The sequence below is a fragment of the Poecilia latipinna genome, unplaced genomic scaffold, assembly GCF_001443285.1.
Source record: "Poecilia latipinna isolate Pla-1442-1.1 unplaced genomic scaffold, P_latipinna-1.0 Scaffold58, whole genome shotgun sequence".
Classification (NCBI taxonomy): Eukaryota; Metazoa; Chordata; class Actinopteri; order Cyprinodontiformes; family Poeciliidae; genus Poecilia; species Poecilia latipinna.
The window spans coordinates 70956-90942 of record NW_015112674.1 but is presented as its reverse complement, the minus strand read 5'-3'; the positions used below and the strand labels follow the sequence as shown (position 1 = coordinate 90942).

Below are 19987 nucleotides of genomic sequence, written 5' to 3'. Positions count from 1 at the left end.
GAACTAAGGATACACAGCTTCGAGCCAAAACGGAGGTTGTGTGACGTCATGTGAAAAGGGTCTATATCATTAACCATAGAAAAGTTTTGACCAAGCATCTTATTTACAAATAACACAGAATGTCAAGATGTCTCTGCTTTTTGGTTTATGTACAACTAAACTAAATCTATCAAGTTATTTTAGATTTGCAAGACTGTTTTCTGACTCGAGTTTGAAAAAAACTGATGGTGTCAACCAGGACATGCTAATGCAAAATACCTCTGCTAAATGCATACTGCATGTTATAACAGTCATGAGATGTCATACAGAAACAGTCTTCAGTCAGAGGCCTCTTCAGATTCGTTTCAACACTGACTGCTACCAGATATCCTTCCTGCCTTCAGTATCACATCCACAGCAACTTTTTGAAGGTATATGGACAGCATTTTATTTCTCTTTAGAATAAATAAAGTATTTTTCAACTGAATTGAACTTAATTTCACAATGGAAAAAGAGAGGCTCCAATACATCACTAAAAACCAAAAATTAATATGACATTCATGTACATGATTATTGTATTTGATCCTCTGAAAGCACTTTATTTTGCTTCAGTTTTCCTGAAGTTTTTCAGTTTAATCCACTCTCTGTTTGAATGAAAAAAAAAAAAAATCAAGCCTGTACAGATAGACAATGCTGCCCTGGTCCACTGACACACAAACACACACACACACACACACACACACACACACACACACACACACACACACACATACAAATCCTCCCATGCAAGCTCGCACACATATGCAGCGGTCACACAGCGTTTGAATCCCTCACCGCTAAACACAGATGGGATCTGGAAAGAGACATAGTTGTGGCCAGCCAAGAATCGGACCGGCTGGAGGCCAAGTCGACGGTTCAGCGTCGCTGCCGGCTGAACTGCTGCTTTGTGTTAACCCGTCGTACAGCAGGAGGATCACTTCAGCTCACACATTCGCTCGTCAGCTGGTGTAGGTTTATTTCAAATGAATCTTGGCGTATAATTCTGTTTTTTCCTTTAAACATTCTTGTCTTAAGTCTTCCTTCCAGAACAACCAGCCTGGTGACGACACCAGGATGTCTTTTATTCTCATCTGATTTATTGCAGCTCAACACTGAAAGAACATAAGACTCAGCAACAGAGTCTCAGTGAATTCAGAGAGAGAAGGAAGATAAGAATATGTTTTTAAAATTCTAAACGTGAACACAAGTTCAGTAGTAGGCTGGTAAAAACCAGTCCTTGTTTTGCGCTTTGCTTGGTACAACTGTTCAAACATGAAATTTAAGTTTGAAATGACTGGATCTGATTTTACCTGATCTCTAACATCTGACCGTACTGAATGTAACGCAGCAGCTCGACCATGAAGGAAGCTAACGCTACGAAGAGGGAAAGAACCAAAACAGGAACAAAGAGAAGAGTCCTGAACTGAACAACATCTTTACCAGGAATACAATAGCTGTGTTTCCATTAACCATAGAACTGAGGAAAATGAAATTTCAAAAGTAAATTTGCTTAATTGAAACGCGTCAATTTAAAAAAAAAATTTAAAAAAAAGGAAAAGATTTTGTGTTAGGATGAGGTGGTTTATGGGCTGTTTTGAAATAGATGAATTTAGCAAAACTGTAATGGAAACACTTTTCACATGATCAGCCAGATGTTACTGATGGAAACAATGAAGAAGAGACCAGGAAGTGGTAGCAGGATGACGGTTTGTTTTTATTTTTTCAGACAGCTGACTCCTCCAGAGCTCTCACTTCATCACAGACTATAAAAAGATATGTGTCATTCCATCATATTGAATCCAGAACTCTTGGTCGACTACAATTTACGGAAATTTGATCAAAATGGACTGAACAGCTTTTTTCATTTCCTCTGCTGCCGTTGCAAAACCTACAACTCTTTATAGGCAGACTCTAGCTATAAAAGAGCTTAAACGTCATTTAAAACTGTACTTAGTTAAATATTGTTACATATTTCATTTAAATTTCCATTACTAAATTTTATATGTATTTTTGTGTTTTCTTTTTAAATGATTGTATTTCATAAATTTATGATCAACTGATAAAGGATTATTCTTGGATGATATTATTTTTTCTATGCCGTTTGGGTGGAGGCTTTATGTTAGCCCACTGGGCTTCGGCTTCTTCCTGCATTGTTATCATTACTGTTATTTTTTCTTAATATATATGATCTGTATTTCAATTGTGCAAAATAAATTGAACTAAACGACAATTCTAAAATAGTGCAGAAATTTGTATGTAGCAGCCAAGATAGAGCAGAATTGATGTGGTGCTTTCTGCTGTCCCCCAACATATAGAAATGTTCTGAATGAACACATACTGCTTTTTACAGCTTTTGGAGAAAAAGTCCACTTCCTCCCCTGGGCTCTCATGAGCTCGTAATGTCAGTCCATCTGGAGGCTCAGCAGGTGAACGGTCAGAAATCCGTCCACACATGTTTTTGATCTCAGCAGCTGCACCACTAAATGTATTTGTAATTTCAACTATTTGCTGACTTCATGCCATTTCTTCAGTTTTATGGATGTAAAACAAGCACAGTCGTGTGTGTGTGTGCGGGGGTGTGTGTGTGTCTTTTTTTTTATAACTGAAACAAGAATGTGGCTGAGAAGCATAAAATAATGAATGCTACTACTGTTCTTTAGCACATAAAGGAATAAAGCCAAACCACAAGCCAAACTGAAGTAACAAGTTTCAAAAGTTAAAGAGGAATTTAAGCTATGAAAATTACAGACTGAACTCACAGATGTTTGCATATTTGCAAAATGAGGATCAGTGTCTGAACATGCAAATTTGTGGGTTTATTTCTGTGAGTTTGAAAGAAAAAGAGCAAAAAAAAAAAAAAAGAAAGACAGATGAGGTTCAACCAAAAGTTGTAAATCTAGTGAACTTTGGCATGTTCACGCTGCTAACATTTTTAACAAGAATACTGAGCTTCACATGTTTGGTTTTTATTAAGCCAGACTGTTGAAACACTAATAATGAAATATATCATTCATTAACTTTCTTTGGCACATTCACTCCCTAAAATTTACAACAAACAAACTGAAAAATTTATATCTAAACATAAACAATTTTTATAACATTTATTTTGATAACCTAAATAAATATTTAGAAGTTTTAGTCTTAATTCTAAACTTGTTGCAGTCCATAAAAAAGCTGCATCACCACCCAGTTTAGTGATGTCTTCACTCACTGCCTACCAAGATGTCTGCCCTCCCATCAGAAAAATCAGCAGTTCTTCTTCAAGACAGAATTAAATCAAGATATGCTCTAGAAAATAGCAACAACATTTGAGGCTGGTTAAAATAACTTTTCTACATGTCAGGTCAGAGTCACCCTGACCTCCAGCTGTCCAGTTGTTGACATTTTCCGATGTGTAGGTTAATGATTAACAGGCAGAACTGACAAAAGGTTTTCATAAACAACCCTGAAAACCTGAGGATAATGACTGGAAGTATGAAGAATTACAGTTGCATCAACAAATACAATTGTAACAACTAAAACAATTAAAAAGTAAATATTGCAAGGAAATGAAAGCCAATCAGATTTATTTTTGGAAGCATGCAAAGGTGGAGGTAAATAGAAAATTAGCCAGTTATTTTATATATTGGTTAGATTGCTGTCACATTTCTCCACGCGGCCTGCAGTGGAACGCTTTGGAAAGCCACCAGAAGTGAAAGGAAAGAGTAGATGGGAATGTTCCTCCACTTATTCAAAAACATGGTGACAATCTGCAAAGAATATAGAGCAAATATACAAAAAAAATCAAGTTCATTCAAATTTTACTAAGTTACATTTCAGTCCAAAGCCAAATGAAGATGTGTCAAAATAAACATTTGTCCTATTCTCATCACCCAGGATGAAGAAGCCTGGCTCTGTTCTGGCTCTGTTCTGGCTCTGTTCTGGCTCTGTTCTGGCTCTGTTCTGGCTCTGTTCTGGCTCTGTTCTGGCTCTGTTCTGGCTCTGATCTGGCTCTGTTTGTGGGACCGTTGGAGAAGATGATACAAGACAGATTCTTCATGAAATCAAGGAAATTATGGATCCTCTTCAGGAGACTGTGTTACAGTATCTTCAGTCAGAGGCTTCTTCAATGTCACTGTAACACAGACTGCTACGGAAGATCCTTCCTGCCCACAGCCATCAACAATAACTCTTTGAAGAACCTTAAATACTATGAGCTACACCTTTAGGCTTAAAGTATTTTTGAATTAAATGAGAATTATAGTCATAATTATTAATTAGATTTTAGCTCTTTACAACTTTTTTATGGGTTTTAGTTGATTTTTCTACTATACCCAGCCTTGGTTTCCATTTTGGACTGCTTGATCTGATTCTTCAGACTGCTTGCACCCTGTGAGTAACACATTATTGGTTAATTTAGGTTAAATTGGCCTCTATTCAACTCAGACTGGGTAGGTTGTGTTTGATGTTGTTCCCAGGTCAAGGTTCTGACTTCACAGCACACAGCAACCAGAACTTTTTCCTGGGTGTCGTCAGCTTTAGCTCTTACAGGGAGTTTTTGAAATGTTATCCTTTCTAACAAAGCAAAGGTGAGCAACTGAATGACATTTTGGCAGGCGACACGTCTTAGCTTCCCTTCAGTTTTTTTCATCCACAGCTGCTGACAGTCTACCTGCGTATGTATGGAACAGGATGTAGTGAAACATCTGAAGTTTGGTGGAATGGTGTAGATTTTCTTTGCTCGACACTTTCAGGAACACACTTTTTCTTACCTGACTAATCTCTACCCATACATGATGGGTTTTGGTGCAATGTCAAATGTCAGTAGTGAAGGTAAAGGTGATCATAGTCGAATAGTTGAAACATATCCATATCAAATATGAAAATGTAAAACAACGTTGACATATTGATGTCAACCAATTAAAACGTTGTTGACTTTACAGTGTTTTACGGAGGTTAAAACCTTTACGGCAAAAGCGATGCCTTCTCGCGAGAAGGCAGCGCCCCCATGTGGTAGTTCTGCAACAGTACAATAAAGGGCTAACATTTTTTGGAAGGATCTGCTGCTCAGTTCCTTGAAAAACTAAACAAATTAATCTCAATAAATTTATATATGATCGAAATGTAAATATATTTCACCAGTTAAGTTTAAAAGTGAAACAAGAGTGAATGGAGAAGACGTCATATGTCAATCAGTACAGCGGGTTTATCAACAACTGACCAATCAGCGGTCGCGATTTGTCCGGAAGGAAACGCCCCTTAATTGGAGGAACTGAACCTCAGACAAAGTTAAGGTATCATTATTGCGGTCGTAGAGATTTGGTGAATAGTTACCGAGGAAAAAAAGGTCAAATGTTTCCAGTGGGTAACATGCAATGAAGGCAATATTTATCCAGATTATCTGAATAAAGTTTATTCCATTTCCAAAACACAAAGTTTGTAAAAATGTAAAAGATGGATAAATACCTGCTGGCGAATCTTGTTCTACTTCAGCTATTCTCTATTTTGAAAGGCCCCAAAATGTCCCTACCCAGTTAACATAAGGGCAGCAAGCTGTTGTGCATTACCTGATTAGCCGCCTTGGAAGGCAGAACCGCCTCTTCAGAACAGGAAATGTTGATGTACATGTGAGAGCTTTGAATTGGAATAGTCCAATCCTTAACTGCATCAGCAGCGAGAGACTGAGAAGAACTCAGATCTGTGTTTGGGGTTAGAATAGAGCATCAATAGTGTTTACCTCAGCTGCTGCTGATGTCTGGTGAGTTTTTCTGGGGTCTACCAACCGCCCTCTTCCAAAATCCCAAATTAAACTCCAGTTAAGTTGCAGTTCGCTCAGGCATAAACAGCAGCTCAGTGACCTAGAACAATAAACAACTATTTAATTAAAATCTTGAATTCCTGTGGTGATGCCTAAATTATTCATTTGTCATTATTTTTTGAGATCCTCTGCTGTTATTGATCAACAGTTACAACGTTAAAATCTTTTTTTTTCTACTCATTTCTGTATAACATTTTAAGTGGTGCGTTTCCCAATTTGACCGCTAGATGGAGTCAAATGACAACACATTTAAGTGAGCGAGTTAACCGGTTAGTTTTTGTGTAATCTTGGATTTGACAACAATAATGACATAATTTAATTAATTAGTAAGATATTTAAAGCGGCAGTTGCTTCGGACACGTTTCTCCTCCTCCTCCTCGGACCTCCACGCCGGCAGCAGCTCCTGTAGTCTGGATAATTAGAATCTCATGACCCGCCCTCTCACTCCCCCCTCCTCTAACTACTCTTGCAAATAAAACGTTCATTCGTGTTCTTCTCGGTGATGGAGCAATGAGGATGCCGAAACTGGACTTCCTGTAGAGCTTTTCCCTTTTCTACAACCACTTTTCTTTCTAACTTTTATTTTTTTGTCCTACCTGTTCGCTGCCATGCTGCGGGTCATAGTAGAGTCTGCCACGGGTCTCCCCAAAAAGAAACTCGGCAGTCCTGACCCAATCGTTTCTGTGACTTTCAAAGGTACGTCTCATTTCAAGGCAAATGTTCCATGTTCAGACTGATTTGAAAGCCAATATTTTGTTTTTGTAAAAAGTTAGGTGAAATTTAAAGAAAGAAATTACAAATATTTATTTAAAACTTGATCATGATTGATGTGCTATATTTATACATTTCATTAATGCTAAATTGAAGATATACATGTGGCTAATTTGACCTAAACAGGATCCTATGTTGTAAAACAAAAACTTTAAAATTGCCAGCTGGGGAGTGGCTGATCCTGGATCTACAGGAACACACACACACACACCCTCACGACTGTGATGACTAAGAGAAACGAGCTGGAAATTATGGAAAAAATTATCCTGAAGCTACAAAATTACTGTAACTGTAGTGGAAACGTTTAGATGTTTGAGTCAAAGTTTTAAATCCTGATAATTCTAGTTGAGCTAAAGTTGATGTCAATCAACAAGTGTTGCAGGATGCTTCCTGGGTTCAGGCACTCCTCCCATGATGATCTTCATCATCATCTGTCAACGATGACAACCTTCCTGTTTTCATGAAGCGTTTCTCTTCCAGATGAGAAGAAGAAAACCAAATCGATTGACAATGAAGTGAACCCTGTCTGGAATGAGGTAATCAGCAGAAACACTCATCATTCCTCCAACTCAGCACATCATTACTGTGACCCCATCAGAGTGACCCCTCACTGTAAAGCAACACCAATCAATAGTTTAATATCATCATGAGATTGTCCCAGTACAGCAGTATTTACTCTTCGTGTTCCTTCAGGTGCTGGAGTTTGATCTAAAAGGCGTTCCGCTGGACTCCGGCTCACAGCTAGACGTGGTTGTGAAAGATTACGAGACGATTGGGAAAGATAAGTGAGTTAAATACAGCCTGAAGGCTTCTTGGGCTTGCTGTTGGTTTTACACAACAAAGGGATTTCAGTAATGAGGTAGTCGGCATCAACTCTTTCCTTTGATAAAACCTTAAAGTTGCCGTTGTACAATCTGAGTTTTTAGAAAACCTTTCTTCCTCTCTGCAGCACTGATTTGTCTTCCAAACACATTAATGAGATTAATGAATAGTTTTCAAGGAAAGTTTGACAATTTCAGAGAAATGAAGTTATTGGCTGAATCCACCCGATCACACCCACTTCACCATGCTGAGACTTGCTGGACGGTGTGGGATGACAGAATTTGACTGAGTAACAATGCCTCTCTGTTAGTTTTCAGTCTGAGTTGGATTTGTCTACAGAACGCTGAAAATTTCTGCTGCAAACAGGAAGAAACTCGACCACTGTGAACTACTACAGCCATAAACTGGATGTTGCCTTTTAATTAAAGAAACATGTGGGTCCAATCTGTGCCAACCACAAAAGACTTTCTATCCTTGTTGACCATCACTAGTTATGGCGACAAAGACTCGTCTGATACTGAAAGAACCTCCCAGAGTTAGAGAATTGTTTTTATAAATATAAAATATGTAAAGCTGTATCCAAATTTTCTTTGCATGTGCTTTGCTGAGTAAAAGTTTCCCTTGTGTCTGGGCAGTCATTCGGAGGGAGGTGCGTTTCCAGAGCATGAGCTCAGTTTTCCACTCTGCTGTCCTGCCTGACACACTCCCAGAAGATTTAAACTGTGCTGGCAGAGGGGAGCAGTGCTTTCTCTGAAATAGTTTTCCAGCTGCTAATGGGTTATTTCCTGTTATCATGGCAACAGGTTGGTCTTGATAACCAGATTTTCTTTTTAAAGAGCATTGTGGTGCAGAATCTTGTACGTGTAATTGTTAGCATGTCTTTGTAGGAAAGATCAGAGCTCTGAATCCAGAGCGTTTTAAGCATGAGAATGGAATTCCTTTAATTACCCCAATGGGATCTGAGCATTGGCATGAAAATGGACAACCCAGATTGTTTCTGTGGTGGCTTAAAGAATGCAGCAACTGTACTCACATTAGCAGATCAGAAGAATATTATGTTTTAAAGCAGATATGTTGCCAAATACGATGCTGTGAAGCTGAAACCAACACCCTTCTAATCCTGTAAGTCAGGGGTCTGTAGCGGGTTTCCTTTTTCATATGGCATACACACCCGACCATGGTTAGGATCCACCATGTTTCCTCAGGAATAATTCTGGAAGTGTCTGTAAGACGGGGCAACTGAAAAAATAAAGCTCTGACACACTGACCTGAATAGGAAGTCATCAGGAAATTTGTCTCTTTCCACATGGCTGGACTGTTTTCTAAAACCCAACCTCTTTGCGACATTAATCCACTGATATTTCTCTAACTTCTCCTCTGTTCAAGGTCAAAAGCCTCATTTTCTCAATCCTAAGAGAAGTTATTTTGAGCTGGACAGGCTGATCTGAAGATCAGTCTAATTCGGTAGTATAAAGTAGCTGAACTTCAAAGTTTAATTTAAGGGACTGTTGGAGTTAATTTTGTCTCTGTTCACTACCCAGGACCTGACCAGAACCCCTCAGTGTAAATTACCTTGAAAAATAATGAGATGATGCCGAAACATGATCAAATGTTTTAAGCCATACATGTCGTAGAAATGGATATAGAGTTACATTCATCGTCCAGTGCTGGAGCCACACTTGGCTCACCTAGGGATGTGACCAAGTGAGGCAAAGATTGTAGAGTTTAGCTTTTTTTCTTCTCTGTGATCTGTACCCTCCCTAAAGGTTAGTCTAATCAGTTTCAGTCTGTTTATGTGTGACTGATAGCAGTCACACATAAGAGGCTAAAAGAGAGAGGAAAAGACGGAACCCATAACAGGACATTAAATTATTTCAGGGTTGTCCCCTCAGTCTTTTAGCTCTGCCCAGGGTTTCCCTGTTTCTCTGGCCTTGAGGCGATGGAGGCAGCTGAGAGCTGTGGTCTTTCCTTGTTGCCAAGTGTGTGTGACTAAAAAGCTAATAGCAGAAACAGAACAGGGCTGCTGGCCATTGTCAAATGCACAAGAATGCCTTCACTTCCTTCTGGGCAGAACATTTCTCCTTAGGGTAGGCCACAGAAGTCCAACCTGACTCTTTTATTTCAAAAATCCTGAACACAACTGGATGCTTGGTTTAAAGAACCATGCAAGTATCAATTTTACTTTGAAGATCACTCTGACTGCCAATGTGCAAGTGCAGATCAAGGTGAGCTACTGAAGGGTCAAGAAACTATCACTTGTAAAAACTAGGCAAAGTTGAGAGCCTCCATATAAAGGATGCCTTCACTCACACACAGCACAGTGGGTCTGATTGGATTGTTGGCTGTGTGGTTCCACTGGTGATCAGACATGTTTCTGTGCAACAAGTTGGAAAGAGAACAGAGAAACGGAAACAAGTGGAGGCTGATGTTTACAGTAACCACTGAGCTGCATGCAGCAGAACAGAAAGAGGATACTATGCTTTCTATAGTTCATCGCTGGAAAGAAGCAGCGAAATGGTTTGTGACTGAAAGCCTGGCACTGAGGACAACTGGAGCTGAACTTCAGGACAGAGGGCATCTACTGAATGGTTAAAAAAAAACAACAGAATTTGTATTGAACTTTTCCAGTCACATCAACCAATCAGAGCTCTTTATGCTAGATCAATATTCAACCATTAACTCAGACATATATACAGATTATCTGGCAACTTGCTGCCCTTCAAGCTTTAAGCTGGATTCAGATCTTCAGTTTTTTTTGGAATGCAAAGCAACCACTCCACACCCACACTGACTTCACTGGGAAAATGTTGCAAGTTGTAACTCATCCATACAAGCTGGTTTTATGCAAACAGAAGTCATGTACTTTTGCCATAATCCCCAGTCTTGGCATCTAGATGAAACAAACAGTTCAAAGCACCTCAGGGCAAAATTACCTCTGGAAGTGACCTTCACTAGTACATATTGTAATGCCTTACAAGTGGAGCCAAGCTGTAAAGTTACCTGGATTGGATCCACCTTGAAGATCAAGATCTGAACAAAAATGAATTCTGTTCAGTTTAGAACTGCATACCCTCTCCATGACCCAGAGCTTTAGCATTGGTTTCTGACCAAACATGCTAACACTGGGGAGAGAGGTCCACTCATTTAAGTCATTATGGTTAAGAGCTGAAGAAAAGATGAATCAAAAAGAACTATGACTCTACATCACTTCCTTCTGTGTTCAATAGAAAACCCAGTATTCTTGTTCTTTTACTAAATGTGTTGTGGCTGTTTGGTGCTCTGGCAAAGAGACTCTGCTTCTTGAAAAAAGGGGGCTAGTGTAGTAGATGTATTAGTGGGCTGTTATGTCCCACATAGGGATGTCACTCCAGCAGCAGACTAATGTTGTAGAGGGGTGGGAGGCGGGGTTTGAAGGATGTGTGAAGATCTGTTCAAAAGACTGCATGTGTTCAGGCTGCTGCGGCTGCTGCTTTCCTCACTGAGGAAGTGATCCTTCGTCTTGGACTTGGGAGTCTAATATCTAGCTCATTCTAACTATATGATCAGAGGTTTTAGACAGTAAATGGACATCTGTTAATTGGAATGTTCTGTTCTTTATTAAACCAAAGCTAAACACACTGGAGGCCTTTTTGCGTCAAGTGTTTTTAAAGCGTTTCTCATCTCTGCTGAGAACAAGAAGCCAAATGAATGTTTTGCTATGACCACAAGGACAAGTGGCACTGCTGTCAACTGAATATGAATAAGTCAGCTTGTTGACAAAGGAAGAACTGTTTACCTTCAGCCATTAAGTGATACAAAGGATTATATCCTGCTCATATTTCTCTCTGACTCACCACGGCTCAACTAAAGACTCATAGCCTGATTTAGCCACTGGATATTTACAGAGGAAGTTCATAATCCCAGCATGTTCTCTGTAAGCTGTTCACTGTCTGTTTAGAAGGAAATTGTTGTAATGTGCCCTCATCTTAATGCTGGTGTTTGTTAATCATGGGTGGATACAGGTTTAATGTACAACTTGATGTCTTAATAAGTGAACTCTTTTAGCTGAAAGTGGTGCAACAGAAACTCATTGAACTGAACAAGTTAGAATCCAGAACTGGTGCTCCATTCAGCAGATGATCCAGGTTTGTTCTCTGAAGGGGAAATTGGTGACGGAGCAATGCAAGAGCTTCATCTCCCTGGAGCTCCTCCTTTAAAAAATCCTCTTGACACAATTCAATTTTAAAAGGACCTCTGGGTATTTTTCTTTCCAGTGTGAGACCCCCACTTCAAAGTTTACAAAGATGAAACCTTTTTTTTTCTTTTTTGTTTGTTGTGCTCACTTTGGAATAATCATGCACAACCACCGTTACTCTTTGCTTCAAAGATTTTAACTTTAGTTTTGTCTAAAATTGTGTCCTATGTGTCGGTGTAGTGACCAGTTGTGACTCTGCCTAATAAATTCATGCTCCAATTTACTCTCACAATTGAGGCCCTACAGTCTTTTCCATATTCTCCACATGACAGATCTGTCTCTCTTTCCAGTTGCCACTATAAACCTTTTTGGTTGGTCTACAGATCTAAGGTCAAGCTATAACTGACCTACTTCCCTCTCCATTGTTATTTGCTTTTAATAAATTTTTTTTCCTGAACTTGTAATGTAGTTGTCGCAGTGTTGACAATTGGTAGCAAAACACTTCATCCCCTTTCATTTTATATATCAGGTGTACATTTAAGATTTAGCGAGTTGCCAGCTAGAATCAGTGGTTGTCATATCAACGAGCAGCTTTTGTCCCTCCATCAGAGGGCGGGATCTTGTATCTGTGATGTCATGTCACAGTATGTCCTACCCAGTCAAGCAGGTCATTATTTTCTTCTTCTTATCCTCCTTAGTCTTGTGTTCATGTCTTCACTGAACTTCTGGATTTATACTGAGATTAAGTTCTAGACATTTTGTAAGCTCAGCTTACTAACTGGGTGACTTATAAAATCAATTGACTGCATTGTATTTTAATTGACAATGCTAAAGGTGGCTAAATTCAAATGCACCCCGCATGAAAGATTTTAAACCATTAAAAGTGTAGTATGTAACTTTTATAAAAATGTTTTTAACTCTCACCATGTTGTAACAGTTTGAGACAGATAGTCTGTAAAAAGATGGATCTCCTCCACCCTGAAGAAATGCACAAAAAAACAACCAATCAGAGCCAGGAGGAGGGGCTTGGCGCTGTCAATCAACGTCATGTTCTCTACTAAATGGGCTAATGGCGGAGAAACAACTCGCTGTAAGAGGAAAACTGTTGTCTGCCATCATAAGTGGCTTTGCTAACTAGCATTAGCATTCACAACAGGCTCTGCTGATAGGGAAAAGCTGTAGTGGTAGCAGAGAAGAAGGGGTCGGGGTGACAAGCACCAAGACCCGCCCCCGTCTCTGATTGGTTGCTTCTAGTTGGCACCGGGAGAAGACGGAGGAGTTCAGTTTTTTCAGATTATCTCTCATACCAAGTTGTCACAACATAGTTTCAACAAATATGTAAAAAACATAGTTTTTTTTTTTTTAAAGTTGCATACTCCAGCTGTAAAAGATTGATGAAGAACTTCTCAATTTTAAGTATTATTTAGAGCATTACTGATAATCATCTTGGTAACAGCAGGGCGGCAGCACATGATCCAACAAGACATGAGAATCCATGAACCACTCCACCAGCCCTGCTGTTCACACAGCTCAGTGCACGATGAGGTCCCAACGCTGCAGCCTCACCTCCACATACAGCAGGTGATGAAGTCACCAACTCTGGTAGTTCTCAGCTGTTTGGACACTAGCAGTGTGCAGAATCCCGGGCAGACAGATTGAAGAGTGAAATGATATTCCTCGTGGTGAGTTTTGTTTGTCTGTGAAAGGCAGGGCTTGTTAGCTCTGGGTGGTTTCCCTCTCTGGGCTCTTTCTGTGAATGTGACCTCAGCTGAGAACACATCAGCATATCCACTGTCCCTGTCACCGAAGACATCCTGACCGACTGCAGCCAAGCCGGTCTGCAGACTGGATGTTACGGAATAAAATCAGCAAAGCAGGCATGCTGACTTTTACCTTACAACATGGAAACAATTCTGTTTGCTGTTTTTGATTTGTAGATTCCTTGGGTCCACTAAGGTCTCTCTGCGAGATCTTGCCTCTGGAAAATCGAGATCTCTGCCATGCAAAAATGTTCCTCTGGTCAATGAGAGCGGGAAGGGGATCGGAGTGAGTGTTGTATTGTAAAAGTAACGTTAAACAAGTCGAATGAAACAGAGCTGAGCAGGTTCTCATTTCCCTGTAGGCTACGATAGACCTGGTGATTGCCTATGACCCTCCAGCCAATGCCGTGCCGAACCCCAATGACCCCCAAGATGGAAATGCTGCAGTGGACGCCGGTCTGTTTGTTTCATAGTGAAGCATTGCTGCACGACTGGATTTAGTTTGCTGAATCTCGGGTCTTTTCTGTCCTTGGTGCCTATCAGGAGGGGGTGAGGATGAGGAGGGGAATGAGACTGTTCCAGACGGGGCCCAGAGTGGCCCAGCTGGAGCCCCTTCGTCCTCCGGTCAGGCTGGGGCTCTTCGCCAGAGGCTGAACCGGGCGCAGAGTCGCCACCGACTTGCCAATAAACCCCAGGACTTCCAGGTCAGTTCAGTAGTTTTTATTTATGGACATTTTGGTGGTAATTTTTCATGACTTCAGAACTGAAATGCATATGCTTCTTCAAATCATCCAGTTGTGTTGCAGTAGAATAATTCCTTACTGAAAAATGTACAAGAATCAAACATTTTAACTTCAATTCATAAAGAGTGGAGCAAATCCTCTATTAAGAAATAACTGTTTTTAACAAAGTCATTGGTGGGAGCAGGTTGTGTTCCAGCCCAGCGGGTTTATCTGGTATTTCAAACAACTCATGAGGCCATGACTCTGACTTTGGGAAAGGAAAAGGCCCACAGCATCACATATCCTCCACTGTACATAACAGTGGATGTGAGACTTGCTTCACCCAAAAACACCACCTTGAATATCTGTTGCCAAATAGTTTTAAGCATATCACACTAAAGCATATTGTCGGTGCATCCAGCGGTAGCTATGGAAACTTGGTAAAACCAAGATGTGATTTTCAGGAATCTGTCAAGGTGAGTTTGGAGGTTTAGCTTCATTGCCATCCTACTCATCATTAAGCCTGTTACAAATCATTACTGTTACAATAACCAATGAATCAATTAATCACATGACGAGTTAAAGCCAGCTCGATGACTTCCATTTACAGGATTGTTTTCCTTGTCATTCTGCCAACAGAAGTCTTCATTATGGTTCATTGGCCTCAATTATTCAGTTTTATTTACTGTTTCTGTTATTTTCTTTTTTTATTCTGGATATTTAAAATGTATTTCACTTCCAGTGTTAAATGTTTGTTAGATTTAAACTTTATTGATGTTTGAGAATGTGTTCTTATGCCATTTACATCATATTACGTGAAAATGGTCTTGGAACAACATTATTGTTTATCATAACTTCTGGGACGATTTATCGTCCAGGAAATGAGCTGTCCTGGCAGGGCTCCTCTCTGTGTGGTGGAAGGATAAATGTGGGTTGTTGTCCAGCTCAGGGGTCAGGAGCCGAGAGAAATGAGGCTTCTGTCACAGTGTGTTTATGCTCCATGGAAACAGAAAGTCATGAATAACTAATTAGTGACTCTGATAAACTAGAAAAACATAAAACAAAGATTAGCATCTGTGATTTCGTTGAAACCTTTTTTCACAACTATGTAAATCTCCTTCAATTTAACGTTGACTTGTTTTCTCTTTTTGTGAGACGATCCTCCTGCATTTACAGAAGAATTCAATTCAAAGGTGTTTTTTTTTTTCCTTTACACATTTTCAGCTGGTGTGTGTCAACACATCTGTAGAATAGCGTAACCCTAAAATTCTTCAGTTAAAGCACATTTTTTAAATCCTGAAGGCATTTTCTGCACTCCTGGTGACCCAGACCGGGTCAACGGATCACTGATTTAATCAAACAGTATTCTGATTAAATCAGTAATCACTGAAAACCACTTCTGCAGCTTTTTCAGTTTGAAAAACGTCTGAATTGTTTCTCCCAGAATCTCGACTTTCACCCTACAAGGGAAAAACATCGAAGAATTCTGCTACAGAAAGACAGCTATTTTTTTGTTTTTTTCCGGCCATGATTAAACACGTTTTGTTCAAACAAGATGATTTAAGTAATCTTGAATAGACAGGTGATTGTGTGAACTTACATGGTGACATGACTATGTTGTGTTACCTACTTCCCCTCTAATCCTGTTGTTTCTTTACATGCAGTCCACTCATGAACTGATCCACTCTGTCCTCCAGATCCGTGTTCGGGTCGTGGAAGCCCGTCAGCTGTCCGGAAATAACATCAAGCCTGTGGTGAAGGTCCATGTGTGTGGACAGACCCACCGGACGAGGATCAAGAAGGGAAACAACCCGTTTTTTGACGAGGTTTCATCTTTTTTCCGATCTAACTTAAACGATACAAGCTTAAGTGTTCCTGCTTGTTGTTCTGCTCCGGCTCTCGTGGATCCTCGTGTGATTGGTTGTTGGCTTCTTGCAGATCTTCTTCTACAACGTTCACATGCTGCCGTCGGATTTGTTTGAAGAGAACATCAGCTTCAGGGTTGGTGCAGCTCATGGAAATGTTGTGGTTTTCTGTCTGTCCGTGTGGATGCTCCGGCATAAAACCTGATTGTTTTATTTATAGGTGTATAATTCATATTCGCTGAGGGCAGACAGCCTTATGGGTGAATTCATGGCAAGTATTAAGTGGCGACCACTCATACTTATTAATTTTTATAAGTGTTTGTGTCTCAACCAGGCCTCTCCTTGTTTTTTTCACGCAGCTGGACATTGGTTATGTTTATGATGAACCAGGTATGTTCACACAGAGTTAAGTGTTTTTCAAGTCCATGTTGTTTGAAAGTTTTGTTCTTTTTTGTCACTTCTGGAGGGAATTTAAGAGGATTTTTAAAACACCTTTTGGTAACACTTCATTTTACGGGGTATGCATAACACTGACATGACTCTGTCATAAACATGACATAACACCTGTCTTTATGAATGTTGTCATGAAGTTTCATTCAGTAAATAATGACACTTTAATGCAAAGTTGGTACTTTTAATGGACTTTCAGTGCAACTTTTAAAGCAACTTTGCATTAAAAGTGTTATTATTTACTGAATGACACTTCATGACAACAGTCATAGACATAAAGACTCCTTCATGTCATGTTTATGACAGCGTTATGTCAGCCTTATGCACACCCAGTCAAATAAAGTGTTACCCAACTTTCTATCTATAAGTCAATATGTAGCTTTCGATGTTGTTATGAAAATGCTGAAGTAGTTCTCGGAGAGAGAGAAACTAATTGTTGCCTGGTGAAGGTCGGGGCAGCGCAGTCCGAAGCCCTCATGATCACATGTTATTTTTGGCATTTTGTAGAAAAAAATTTTCATTTTTCAGACATTTAGCTGTAACAGCTATAGAAATTCCAAGTTTTCTGTTGAAGTTCCAATAGCACTCCAGGTGTCTGAACCTCTTCAGTCTGACTCTGAGAGTTATTTTGAAATGGTTTTCTGCAAAACTCAAAGTACAAATGTGAAAAACTCAAAGAAATCACACCAGACCTTGGTTCAAAAAATCCTTCAGACATGATCTCCGAACTCTTCACAATAATAAACATGGGTGAGTTCGCTATAGATGGCACAGAAAAGCTCCTGTTTTGGTTCAGATTTAAACAAGCAGTGTGTACTGACTACAGCAAGCAGTTTCAACTTTAAACAAGATATAAATCTGTGGAGTGAAAATATGGAGACTATTTTCACTCCATATAAATCCCAGGGTAAGGCATCCAGAAGCACATGTAATTGAATGGCTAACACATGCGACGGCATGTATATATAAATCCAAAACGAGGCTAAAACTACAAACAATAAAAAAAACTCTGCAGTATTTGCCTTCTATACTCTGAATGAGCAAGGGTTGAAAAAATGACAGGCAAACAACATTGGCTCCTAAACTGCAAGGTTCTAGTGACAAGAAGTTGCTGCTGTGTTCATACGTCTCTTCCTGTATGTTTCTAAAGATACATCTGACTTGGAGCAAAGCAGCATTCATTGTGCTAACGCTGCCTTTACATATTTGTTAATCTGACTGTGTAAACTCAGACAACTAAACAAATCTCTAATAAAATATAAGCTGTAACTGAAACAGCCAAAACTGTCCATCAGTACAATACACGCTCACCAGCGCTTCATCAGATATGCAGTCTGTTCATTTGTCATTTGGGAGTTTCAGAAATTTCAAACCAAAACTCTGTTGGCTTTACATATTGGTCCAAAAAGGAGAAAATATCCAGTGGGGAGAAAAACGATGAAGATGAAAAATCCTTATCAGAGGAGAATGACTGATTTTAACATCATACATGGGAAACAGTCAAGGAATACAGAATATCATCTCTGAACAAAACACAACGTTGAAACAAATGGCCTGTACCAGCAGATGTTAACACTAGGGGCCACTCCTGACAGAGAGGTTCAGGAAACAGACAGCAGCTCACACAGACTGACCAAAACTGGATAATGATTGATTGGAAAAGCGCTGCCTTTAGCTTCAGACGCAACTTCACCTTAAGCATAAAAGCATGGATCCACCCTGCCTTGCATCAACAGTTCAGGTGTTGTGGAGGATGTTTTTATTTTTTTTGGCACATTTTGGGTCCTTTAAACATGTTTGTGCTGCTGATGTCCTTCTCATCGTCCAGCAGGATAACACGCCTTGTCACAAATCTCAAACGAGTCCACTGGTTTCCTGAACTTGACAGTGAATTTACTGTCCCCCAACGGCCTCAACGGTCACAAGATTTCAATCCAACACAGCACATTTGTACTGGAATGGAAGCGTTTCATCATAAAACTCCAGCGACTGTGAAATCGCATCAGTATGGACTGAAAACCGCCAAGGAGCGCTTGAATCTTTCTCTGCTTGCTGCCAAGTGGAAGAGGCCAGGGCATCTGATTCTCATGTCCTGATCATATTTGTGGTCATTCTGCAGCCCATTGTGTGATGAGGAAGTGGCTCCTGTTGAATGACCCAGATGACTCCAGCTCCGGCGCTAAAGGCTACCTCAAAGTCAGCCTGTTTGTTGTGGGAACAGGAGACGAGCCTCCGGTATGTAGTCACTGATTCTACATGTGCCTCAATTTCACTACCAACCACAGAATCTGCTCCCATTTTCCATTTATTTTATTTTTGGATTCTGTTCTGATTGTAGGTGGAAAAGAGGGAATCAAGTGACGACCAGGACGACATAGAGAGCAACCTGCTGCTGCCAGCAGGGGTCACCCTGCGGTGGGCCACGCTGTCCTTAAAGGTGTTCAGGGCTGAGGACATTCCCCAGAGTAAGACGAGACGAAATCAATCAGATCATGAATCTCTGTCTGATAAAACAAATGACGCCTTGTTTTCTCTTTTTCAGTGGACGATGCATTTGTCCAGACGTTGAAAGGGATCTTTGGAGGAGAGGAAAACAAGAAGAACCTGGTGGATCCTTTCCTAGAGGCGCGGTTTGCTGGCAAAAAGGTTTCAACTCAACCCAGACTTGTTAGCCAGTTAGGGATGTACGATGGCTAAAAAAACAGATCCTGATAGAAGTGTTTCTTATCAGTCGATATTAATAATTGATTAGATTTTAGTTTCAAATATTTGAAGTACAACCAAACTTTTAATGTTTTATCCAGTTTTCCCTTCAAATCGTTTTTAATTTTTTCAATTTTTGAGTAGTTATGAGGAACGGTGGCAAAACCTGAAACTGCTGCTGCACAAGTCACTCAACATGTTGTTGCTAGGTAACCAAAGAGTGAGTTACTTGATGCCACCCAGCTAACTTAGCTAGCTGTGAAAGGTAGCTGCTAAAGCCTTTCCTTTGCCTACATCTCCCAGAATGCTGTGCGGTTATTGCTCAGATTTCAGTGAATATTTTTATATTGAATATTATATTAGATATATTATCTATTAATATTAATCACTTGTCTATCACGATATATTATTATTTATTTATTGTCCAGTCCTAGTCAAAGTCCTTTAATAAAAAAGCATAAATGTTACCTGCTGAGACAAAAAACTAATAACGGTGTTTTTCTGTTTGCAGTTGTGCACTCAGATCATTGAGAGGAACGCGAACCCAGAGTGGAACCAAGTTTTGAACCTTCAAGTCAAAGTAAGAAGTCCTGATCCTGTTAAAGACGATCAAGTTTAGAAAAGCTTAGTGGAAATGAGTTTTTGTCTTCACTGCAGTTCCCGTCCATGTGTGAGCGCATCAAGCTGACCGTGTTCGACTGGTGAGTTCTTCTGTTTCAGAGCATCCAGGCTGCAGCAGTGTATTGTTTTGATGGAGTGAATTCCAGCTGGGAAACTGTGCCTCCATGTTTCTGCAATGTGGTCAGCGACTGTGTGTGTGTGTGTGTGTGTGTGTGTGTGTGTGTGTGGCCCAGCAACAACCACTTGAGAATAATGCAGGGCAGTGACTCAGACTGTGGTGGCCC

General features: G+C 40.0%; 2 protein-coding genes across 5 annotated transcripts in view; one reads left to right on the top strand and one right to left on the bottom strand.

Annotated features, from left to right (window-relative positions):
• The window catches only part of fam20a (FAM20A golgi associated secretory pathway pseudokinase), a 35485-nt gene extending 29772 nt beyond the window's left edge, over positions 1-5713 (bottom strand). Inside the window, exon 1 of one of the 2 annotated variants that reach the window (XM_015055303.1) lies at positions 5565-5713. In XM_015055303.1, the coding sequence (XP_014910789.1) occupies positions 5565-5665 (101 nt within the window). In that variant the 5' untranslated portion in view covers positions 5666-5713. Of the gene's footprint in view, positions 1-5463; positions 5485-5564 lie in introns of those variants that run through there. The other variant, XM_015055310.1, reaches the window with a different exon arrangement.
• Positions 5714-6211: 498 nt separating this feature from the next.
• LOC106961489 (myoferlin-like) overlaps positions 6212-19987 on the top strand; it is a 38893-nt gene continuing 25117 nt past the window's right edge. For all 3 annotated transcript variants that reach the window (XM_015055271.1, XM_015055260.1, XM_015055254.1), the window contains exons 1-15: positions 6212-6511; positions 7067-7122; positions 7280-7371; positions 13520-13628; positions 13705-13798; positions 13886-14046; positions 15762-15890; positions 16003-16065; positions 16150-16200; positions 16289-16319; positions 18499-18614; positions 18718-18844; positions 18922-19025; positions 19594-19662; positions 19740-19783. In XM_015055271.1, the coding sequence (XP_014910757.1) occupies positions 6424-6511; positions 7067-7122; positions 7280-7371; positions 13520-13628; positions 13705-13798; positions 13886-14046; positions 15762-15890; positions 16003-16065; positions 16150-16200; positions 16289-16319; positions 18499-18614; positions 18718-18844; positions 18922-19025; positions 19594-19662; positions 19740-19783 (1334 nt within the window). In that variant the 5' untranslated portion in view covers positions 6212-6423. The remainder of the gene's footprint in view (positions 6512-7066; positions 7123-7279; positions 7372-13519; positions 13629-13704; positions 13799-13885; positions 14047-15761; positions 15891-16002; positions 16066-16149; positions 16201-16288; positions 16320-18498; positions 18615-18717; positions 18845-18921; positions 19026-19593; positions 19663-19739; positions 19784-19987) is intronic.